This window comes from Chiloscyllium plagiosum, chromosome 12 (assembly GCF_004010195.1).
Source record: "Chiloscyllium plagiosum isolate BGI_BamShark_2017 chromosome 12, ASM401019v2, whole genome shotgun sequence".
Lineage (NCBI taxonomy): Eukaryota > Metazoa > Chordata > Chondrichthyes > Orectolobiformes > Hemiscylliidae > Chiloscyllium > Chiloscyllium plagiosum.
The window spans coordinates 70,120,158-70,130,818 of NC_057721.1; the positions used below are offsets into that span (position 1 = coordinate 70,120,158).

The window sequence follows — 10,661 nt, forward strand, 5'->3', positions numbered from 1 at the left end:
TACATCCTGTCACTGCCCCCCTCTCAGATATGTGGCTCTGATTCCCACACCCCCTGCCAAACTAGGTTAAACCCTTCTGAACTACACGAGCAAATCTCCCACCCAGGTCAATTGAGCCCCTCCAGTTCAGGTGCAACACGTCCTTCATGTACAGGTCCCACCTTCCCCAGAAGGTATCCCAATGGTCCCAAAGTGTTTCACGGGCATTTAAGAATTTTCCAAACTGAAATAAACCAAAAGAACATTCATACCACATATGTTACATTCCTGACACACCAGTAGAAATTGCAAAGGACCACAAGAATTAGGAATAGGACATCAAATCTTAGCAGGACTTATATACTTAATCATAAGGTCCTGGGGTGTATTGCTGAACAAGGAGACCTTGGAGTTCTGGTTCATAGCTCCTTGAAAGTGGAGTCGCAGGTAGATAGGATAGTGAAGAAGGTGTTTGGTATGCTTTCCTTTATTGGTCAGAGTATTGAGTACAGGAGTTGGGAGGTCATGTTGTGGCTGTACAGGACATTGGTTAAGGCACTTTCAGAATACTGCCTGCAAATCTGGTCTGCTTCCTATCGGAAGGATGTTGTGAAATTTGAAAGGGTTCAGAAAAGATTTACAAGGATGTTGCCAGGGTTGGAGGATTTGAGCTATAGGGAGAGGTTGATTAGGCTAGGGCTGTTTTCCATGGAGCGTTGGAGGCTGAGGGGTGACCTTATAGAGGTTTATAAAATCATGAGGGGCATGGATAGGGTAAATAGCCAAAGTCTCTTCCCTGGGGTGGGTGAGTCCAGAACTAGAGGGCATAGGTTTAGGGTGAGTGGGGAAAGACATAAAACAGACCTGAGGGGCAACGTTTTCACGGAGAGGGTAATATGTGTATGGACTGAGCTGCCAGAGTATGTGGTGGAGACAAGTATGATTGCAACCAATAAAAGGCATTTGGATGGGTATATGAATAGGAAGGATTTGGAGTAATATGGGCCGGGTGCTGGCAGGTGGGTCTAGTTTGGGTATCTGGTCAGCGTGGACGAGTTGGACTGAAGGGTCTGTTTCCATGCTGTACATCTCTATGACTCTCTGACTTTAAGCCTCCAACAACATGCAATGAGGTAATGAAACAGACAGAGAAAGAAACAGAAACACAAAACACATTGTGAGATGTACGGCAGGACAAATTGTCCTACTGCTTATAGTTTGATCTCTAAAAGAGAAACACAGACCTCTGTTCTCCTTCAATTGAAATGTAAAACACAAAGGCCAAACAATCATCAGAATGGAGAATATATCCTTGGACAACCAAGAAAGCTTGACATGTGTCTAAGGGATAGATGTGTGAGGCAGAGCAAAGCAACAATCTTTGATGTTGATAGATACTTGGACAAAAGACAGTTGTGAAGGAATGTAACAAAAAACAAAGAACCATGGAGATGACCATAAGGTATAGGAGTAGAGTTAGGCCATTCAGCTCATTGAATGGTAGAGCAGACTCAACCATGGTTGATATGTTTCTCAATCCCATTTTCCTGCCTTCTCCCCTTAACAATCAAGAACCTATCTATCTCTGTCTTAAATACACTCAGTGACTTGGCCTCCACAGCCCTCTGCATCAATGAGTTTCTTCACTCTGCGTCTAGTCTGATCCAACCTGATCATCATGATAGTATCACAATTGTATAATTACAGTTTGGTATTTTTCGGGAAAAGAAAACCACTGTTCAAAAAAAGGATTAACTGACTGGAACTAGGCAAAAAAACTAAAAGCATGCCTGCTACCAGTCAGCTGACGATCCAGCTATAAGATTGAAGCGAATTGCAGAGAGACATGTAAAGACCCTTTAAATACCAGGTGTTTCCAAACAGGCAATGGAGGTGTAAGAATTCACAGTTTACGATGAAATAGCAGACATCAGGTAGAACTTCAAAGGGACTCAGCACACTTTACTTCAAATGTTAACTTCTCAACTTCAAGTCAGACGGAACTTAGAATAATGGACACCAGAGTTAGACCATCGAGAATTATTGGGACTGTTTCTTTTAAGTATTCTTTTTGTGTAATATGTTTTAATCTTGTACCTGTGTTTTCTTGTTAATAACTTAATCTTTTCATATGAACAGAACCTTCAGCAATAACTTGTAACAAATGAACCTTAAATCTGTTCAAACATGGCTTGAATGCTGGTTTGTTTTAACATGAATCATTACAAATTAAAAGGAGGATTAAAGTGTATAAGCTACATGAATCTACAGTTCAGTAACCCAGGAGATAGTTTTAACAGCAGTTTTTGTCCAGTTTTCAATCAAAAGCCCTGCTTGGCACTGAAAGGAGTCACGACACAATTGTTCACCCCAAGCACTCACACTGATGTTTTACTCTGTCGAGCTGATGTTTCCAGTTTTCAAACTCATTCCGCACTTTTGTGTAGCACCTCTCCTCATTGATGCAATCATCAGGTTCCTCACCTGAAGCTAAACTCCTGAGGTTTTGACCAAAATCATTGAGTTTCTGTGAACAAAATACAAAGCAGTGAGCAATGGTGATCACTAGTTGCTCATATCTCTGCGTTAATGCAACTGTGGAGAGTGATTGCACTGGGGATGTGTTTAATTGTGGGCGGCACGGTGGCACAGTGGTTAGCACTGCTGCCTCACAGCGCCAGAGACCCGGGTTCAATTCCTGCCTCAGGCGACCGACTGTGTGGAGTTTGCACGTTCTCCCCGTGTCTGCGTGGGTTTCCTCCGGGTGCTCCGGTTTCCTCCCACACTCCAAAGATGTGCAGGGTCAGGTGAATTGGCCATACTAAATTGCCCGTAGTGTTAGATAAGGGGTAAATGTAGGGGTATGGGTGGGTTTCGCTTCGGCGGGTCGGTGTGGACTTGTTGGGCCGAAGGGCCTGTTTCCACACTGTAATATAATCTAATCTCTAATCTAATTTGATGAAACATGAAATAGTGAACCACTTTGACTTCTGTGGACATGGAGACATTTCTTTACAACCTTGTAATGCTAACAGTTATTAAACGTGCATGATGAATAAAACAGGTTTGCAGAGTGACAACGTATGATGGAACAGTGACATAGAGTCATACAGCATGAAAACAGGCCCTTCAGCCCAACCATCCATGTTGACCAGGTATCCTAGTCCTGTTTCCAATGATTGGCCCATATCCCTTTAAACCTCTCGTATCCACGCATCTGTCCAAATGTCTTTTAAAAGTTGCAATTGTAACCAACTCTACCACTTCCTCTGACAGCTCGTTCCATATATGCAACATCCTGTGTGAAAAAGTTATCCCTCAGGTCCCTTTTAAATCTTTCCCCTCTCACCTCAAATCTATGCCCTCTGTTTTTGGACTCCCCTACCCTGGGGAAAAGACCTTGGTTATTCACCTTATCCATGCCCTTCATGATCTTATAAGCCACTATAAAGGTGACCCCTCAGCCTCATACGATCTAGGGAATAAAAGTCCCAGCCTATCCAACCTGTCCTTATAACTCAAACCTTCCAGTCTCAGTAACATCCTTGCAAATCTTTTCTGTACACTTTCCAAGTCAACAACATCCTTCTTATGACAGGGCAAGCAGAATTGCATGCAGTAATGCAGATTCACACATTGCAGATTCCCCTATCTAAGCAGTGCCCATATTGCACAAGACCTGGTGGGGCAGGATTTATGAAAGTGGTGATGGATCAGGTCAGGGGAGAGATATCCTCTTCTGACTCACAAGCATGGGGCCTCCACCACTAACTCCTCAGTATGCAAAGTCCAGAGGAAGCTTGTTAATTTGTCAACCAATGGCAGGCACCACCAGCATGAGGAGCGTCTGTTCCTATCATTGGTCCAGAATGATTCACATCAGGTCCCACTTTGAAGGCAGCTTTGGGGTCAAGAAACATAGCAAGTTTTGAAAAATGTTTGTTTTCCCCACTTTCTTTGCACATTGGAATATTCATTATAGAAATATTAGTGAAGTAGGTCTCGTTGTTGAGTTGGCCGGTGGGAAGGGGAGGTTGGAGGTTGGAGGTTGGAGGTTGGAGGAATGTCATATGACAAAATCTCCAGATATTATCCAAAGTTAGCAGCCTCTGTACAAGGAGGCCAGATTCCTGCTTTTGAATAAACTTGGATGTACGCCTTTTGTGAAGCAGCTGTGATTAAAGCACTAAAACTAAAATAAGCTTTCTGTTTGGGGATCAAAGCTACAATTCTACCAGGAATCCCACAGATGGACTGGACTTCAGCTGTCTGGAAGTATAGTATATTGGTGCAGCAATATCTGGTTCCTGTGATTGATTGAAGTTGAGGAAGCCTTGTTTTAAGGAGTGTTTGACCTTGGTTTAATTTTTTTCTGCTACTGGACTTATATGAAGTGGTGTAGGTTTTGCCTTGTTAATGTTCGATGGAATCCCTGATGTCAGGGTTCAGATCTAATTTGGGGATGCCCATTAGAATCACATTAGCCATTTCTCATTGTTAGTTTGGATACTTTTCAATCCTTGTAGGATTTAACAGTTGCAAAACCAACCTGAATCAAGAAAGTTGTTTTCTCATGGGCAGTGTCTGGAACTCCCTCTCCATATCGTTCCAAGTCTTTGGTTGTTGCAGACAGTTTCTCTTCAATGTCCTTTGATAATTCGGGCAATGATTTCTTAAAAAAAACACAAGAACGTGATCAACAATGTACAAAATCCCATGTGGAAGTAACTGATGTAACCGCTGGAAATTGAACCATAAAATATGTGACAAAAGCTTACCAAGATGTGTGCCACAAGCTCTGTCGTGAGCCTTTCAGCCAAGCATGGGATGGTGGCCTTATTATCATCCAAAAGAGGTCTAATGGGCAAGAAATTGCACAAATTAGCCATATGGTGGGCCATTTCCAGGAACACAAACACATGGAAGCAAAATTGTTTTGGAATAAGGTCACGAACTGACGATGTAAATCAAGATGAATGAATATGATCAGATAACCAATACAGGACATGGTTACAAGGAGATTAAAACTGGGAACTAAAACCAAACCAGACCAAACCAGAGAAAAGCTCAGCTGGGAGCCCTGGCCACTCCCTTTTCATTGTACGAGGATTGTTTTAAACTTGAAAGCCTTTTACCTGAGGCGGTATCTGTTAGCTATAATCAAATTGCCCCTAAAACCCTTCAAACCTCGATTTTTCAGAATCGCCACTTTCATGACCTCCCTAAAAAAAATGAAGAAGGGCTTATGCCCGAAACATCGATTCTCCTGTTCCCTGGATGCTGCCTGACCTGCTGCGCTTTTCCAGCAACACATTTTCAGCTCTGATCTCCAGCATCTGCAGACCTCACTTTCTCCTCCCTGAAAAAAATGCCAAGGACAGCATAATCTTGGTAAAGGAGCGGCATCATCATCAGTTATCTATTGTTGACCTGTGGAAATGGTAATGGGCCTTCCTTCTACTGGTGCAAGACCTTATGATGTTCTCAAAGTGAAGATTGGGAAGCCATAACAGCAAAACAATATTGATTTTGGGTGACGATCCTGGACATTATAAAGCTCCTACTTATTGGAGGGAAGCTAGAATATAATAGTGAGAAGAAGGCAGGAAATGAAGGAAGAACAAAGAAAGAGTCCAAGTAAGGCAATAAAAATACAGGAGAGACATATTCTGAATTAGAAGAACATCAACTTAAATGTATAGAGAATGTTTAATGTAGTAATATATTCCAAGAAGCATCGCAGAAAGTATCTCAATTTTGACATTGACTATATTGTGAAATATTAGGGCTGGTGATGAAAATCTTGGTCAAAACTTACATTTTAAGGAATCTTATTAAAGAGAAAAGAGACAGGGAGCGAGGTTTACAGAGACAATTCCAGACCTCAGATCCTCAAGCGATGGAAGCATTTGAATAGAAGGACAAATATTTTAAAATCAAAACGTTATTAGAGTGGGAGTATGTGTTCACCAGAGAGCACAGGGTTGAGATGTTAAAGGGACGTGGTGCTGGAGAGAATATAGATAGATTTAATTCAAGATCTTGACATGACAGAAGTTCTTTATTGTTTTTGGTTTTACCTGTAGTCCTCATGGTCTTCAAAAAACCTCCTCTCTTTCTCTATTGCTTCACTCAATGACAGTTGGTCATTAATGTCTTGTTGTCCACGGCACTTGACAATCATGTAACCCTTCTTCAGCTCCACAACAAGGTTCTGTACAATATCCACCACGTTGCTTTCTGTTCCCTTGTCAACCAGGTCAGGTTTGGTTAGAATACCTGCAATCCCAACAATTGTGTGTTGAGAATTGATGAGAAAACAATGTCACTTTGCTGTTGCATTAGTTATTATTGTTCAAGTGTGAATTCCTCTCTTGTCCCATCTGTTGTAGGGTCATGACAGCTTTTTGGACTGTGTGAGCTGCTGTTCATTATGAAAGTTGATGCTGCCTTCCTCTTTAAGTGCAGCCCATGCTCAGTCATACTGGACTAGAGGAAACCACTTCCTGGACTAGCATGAAGAATCTCTTGCAGTTAATGAGATATAGTTCAGAGTATGTTAGCAGCTAGTTAATAGTTGATTCGATATGTACAGGAGTCGGGACATCATGCTGTGGCTGTACAGGACATTGGTGAGGCCACTTTTGGAATACTGCCTCACAGCGCCAGGAACCCGGGTTCGATTTCAGCTTTGGGCGACTGACTGTGTAGAGTTTGCACATTCTCCCTGTGTCTGCGTGGATTTCCTCTGAGTTCTCCGGTTTCCTCCCACATTCCAAAGATGTGCAGGTTAGGTGAATTGGCCTTGCTAAATTGCCTGTAGTGTTAGGTGCATTAGTCAGGGGTATATGTGGGGAATGGGTCTGGGTGGGTTACTCTTCGGAGGGTCGGTATGGACTTGTTGGGTCAAAGGGCCTGTTTCCATAATGTAGTTAATGTAATCTAATTCTGTTCTCCCTGCTATAGGAAAGATGTTATGAAACTTGAAAGGGTTTAGAAAAGATTTACAAGGATGCTGCCAGGGTTAGAAGGTGTGAACTATTGGGAGAGGCTAAATAGCTTAGGGCTATTTTCCCTGTAGCATCAGAGGGGGGGGGGGGGGGTGTTAAAGAAGCTTATAAAAGTTTATAAAAGTTTATAAAATCATGAGGGGCATATGGTGAATAGCCAAAGTCTTTTTCCCAGGGTAGGGGAGTCTAAAGCCAAAGGGCATAGGTTTAAGGTGAGAGGGGAAAGATTTAAAAGGAACCTAAGGGGCAACTTTTTTCACACAGAGGGTATTACATGTATGAAATGATCTGCCAGAGGAAGTGGTGGAGGCTGGTACAGTTACAACATTTACAAGGCATCTGGATGAGTATATGAATAGGAAGGGTTTAGAGGCTATGGGCCAAATGCTGGCAAATGGGACTAGATTAATTTAGAATATCTGGTCGGCAAGGGTGAGCTGGAACAAATGGTCTGTTGCTGTGCTCTACAGCTCTTTGACTCTGTGAGTGACATTGTTTGCACAGACTTTGAGGTGGTCTACAAAGTGGGTGGTGCTTATTGCACTCCTCAATATTAACTCTTTCAGATCCATTTGCAACATGACCCAGTTGTGTTCAGCTATACACCAACGAGTGTGTGCTGTTTGCATTTGTCTCTGGGGTTCCTTGGCCAGGAGCAAGTACACAAGCTTTCAGTGCTGATGTCAGTGGGCCCAAGAGGATTGTCCATCCATTCAAACAAATCAAACAAAAATCCTACACCTCCTGCAGAGTTCTACATTAGAGTGTCTAATATCCTGGGTAAATTTTCAAACTTTATTTTTTTAAAATATAGATACAAAACATTTGAAATTTAGTGAATTCAATGACAAAATCTGCTAGGATGGGAACTGATCTCACGATCTCTGCAATTAAACTATCAACTGTAAATATTACACTATTATAATTGTACTAGTGATATTAACATGCTAAAGTAGTTTAATGGGTGAAGCCACTGTGTCCATATTTTAAACAGACTGACTTCTTTCTTAAAATAATGATTCAGAGTGTGTTCCATGAGGAAACTGAAGTATTTTCATGGTGAATTGTGATTTTCAAAGGCATAAAATCACATCATCTATACTGATCTGTGGGGCTGCATATAGCATTGATGATCATCGTACAACTTTAATTAATATGATGAGGAAGTGCGGCTGTTGGACTGGGGTGGACAAAGTTAAAAATCACACAACACCAGGTTATAGTCCAAAAGGTTTATATGGAAGTACTAGCTTTCAAAGCACTGCTCCTTCATCAGGTGGTTGTGGAGCAGGATCATCCTATCTGATGGAGGAGCAGCACTCCGAAAGCTTCTACTTCCAAATAAACCTGTTGGACTATAACCTGGTGTTGTGTGATGTTTAACTTTAATTAATGTGGTGGCACAAAATAAAAGTGCTGCATTTCAATCGTTTGTGTCAGGACAAAGCGTTTGGTCTTCCTATATGTCTACCTACCTACTTCTCTTCACATACTGTGATGGCCCTGATTCTTATTCGTTGGCAAGAAACGATCCAATTTGATCTCGGTTCTGCCCATTTTCACATGAACATAACAACTAAGAGTGGGACTCAGTACTTTCAACATTCAAAAAGATGATAACTGACCTCTTAATTCAATAAGAATCCTAGAAGTGCCTTCCAAACCCACAACTACTCCCATCTAGAAGGACAAAGGTGGCAGAGAAATTACCACCTGCAAGCTCCATTCCAAACCACTCTGAATCCTGACTTGGAAATGTTTTGTTGCTCCTTCAGTGTCAATGGATTAAAATCCTGGAACTCCCGCTGTGGGTGTTCCAACAACCCAAGGACTGCTGTGGTTCAAGAAGGACCATCTTCAAATGCAACAGGGGCCGTACAATAGGTGCAGGCCTAGCCATGAAGCCTACATTCCATGAATAAATTTTAAAAACCCTACAATTTTCTCAGTATCCCCAAATTCTTTCATTCTTTTAAGGCCCAAAAATTCAATAGCTTTTATTTCCAATATATCTGATGATTGAGCAAATGTGTTCAGGATTTATTTAATTTTTTTTTCTTTCTTTGTTTTGTTTTTCTTTTTTCCAACAGGTCCATACCAACCCTCCGAAGAATAACCCACCCAAACCTCTTTTCCCTGTGAATAATGCAACTAATGGGATTTTATTTAAAACTGTCTCAGTATCATCATGGCTACACGGACATTTTTTATTTTAATTACCCAGAGTCCTCTCTCCAGAAGGGTCCACTTCCTTTGCCATTTTCAGAGCTTCTGTGGTTGCTATGTCAACGTTGCATGGCACAACCACCAGGTTAATCGTTTCTTGTCGTCTAATAAATGACTTAATGAGTTTCTTAATCTGCAATAAAATATTAATGTATTAGAATTAGGAAGTAACCAAAACAAAGTTAATGAGAAGTAGTAAAATAATTCAGAAGCAAAAATCACTTAATGAAGCCAACCACAACAATTTTTATGTGTTTCCTTACTTAACTGTTATTGACTATTGCTGAAAAAAAGGCACATTTTCTGACCTTTTTAATATTGCACTGTTCTCAAAATTCAAGTGAAATGGAGCAGTTAAGTAAGCTCCCTTTCAGAAGGACATTGGAAGATTGGTAGACCATTCAGCTCCTCGAGGCTGTAGCATCATTCAATGGGATAAGACCATAACATATAGGGTATGGGCCATTCAGCCCATCAAGTCTGCTCCATCAATCAATCATGGCTGATAGATTTTTCAACCCCATTTTCCCACTTTGTCTGCATAAGTTTTATTCCCTTGGTACTTAAGAACTTATCTATCTCTGTTTTAAATATACTCAATGACCTGGCCTCCACAGCCTTCTGTAGCAATTAATTCCACAGATTCACCACTTCCTGGCTGAAGAAGTTGCTCTTTATCTCCATTCCAAAAAGTCTTCCCTTTACTCTGTGGCTGTGCCCTCAGGTTCTCATCTCTCCTGCCAACATAAACATCTTCCTAACGTCCATTCTGTCCAGAATGTTCAATCTTCTGAAAGTTTCAATCAGATCCCTCCTTATCCTTCTAAACTGTATCGGGTACAGTCCCAGAACCCTCAAACATGCCTCATATGTTAAGCCTTTCTTTCTGGGGTCATTCTCATGTGTCTCCTCTGGACCTGATCCAGGTCCAATACATCATTCTTGAGATATGGGGCTCAACATTGCTCACAATATTCTAAATGTGGTCTGATCAGAATCTTATAAAGCCTCAGAAGTACATCCCTGCTTTTGTATTCTAGTCATCTCAAGATGAATGACAACATTATGACTGAACTGTGGCCTAAGTCCACATTCCTACCTTTGGCTGATATTCCTTAATATCTTTGCTTAGACCTCGGATTTAAAATTAAAATTGACCCTGCACCATCTACCATTTGTGGAAGAGACTTCCAAATGGCTTCCTCCTTCTGTTTGTAGAAGAGCTTCCAAACAACTCTCCTGAATGTTCTGGCTCATAGAGTCATAGAGTCATAGAGGTGTACAGCATGGAAACAGACCAGATATCCCAATCCAATCTAGTCCCACCTGCCAGCACACGGCCCATATCCCTCCAAACCCTTCCTATTCATATACCCCTCCAAATGCCTCTTAAATGTTGCAATTGTACCAGCCTCCACCACATACTCTGGCAGCTCATTCCATACA

General features: G+C 41.5%; 1 protein-coding gene across 1 annotated transcript in view; it reads right to left on the minus strand.

The window, feature by feature from the left end:
- The window catches only part of LOC122555399 (interferon-induced GTP-binding protein Mx1-like), a 56,362-nt gene that overhangs the window by 10,419 nt on the left and 35,282 nt on the right, over positions 1–10,661 (minus strand). Inside the window, exons 6-10 of the mRNA XM_043701370.1 lie at positions 9,210–9,348; positions 6,060–6,258; positions 4,758–4,836; positions 4,529–4,651; positions 2,362–2,506 (exon numbers count right to left, since the gene is read on the minus strand). Coding sequence (XP_043557305.1) covers positions 2,362–2,506; positions 4,529–4,651; positions 4,758–4,836; positions 6,060–6,258; positions 9,210–9,348 — 685 coding nt within the window. The remainder of the gene's footprint in view (positions 1–2,361; positions 2,507–4,528; positions 4,652–4,757; positions 4,837–6,059; positions 6,259–9,209; positions 9,349–10,661) is intronic.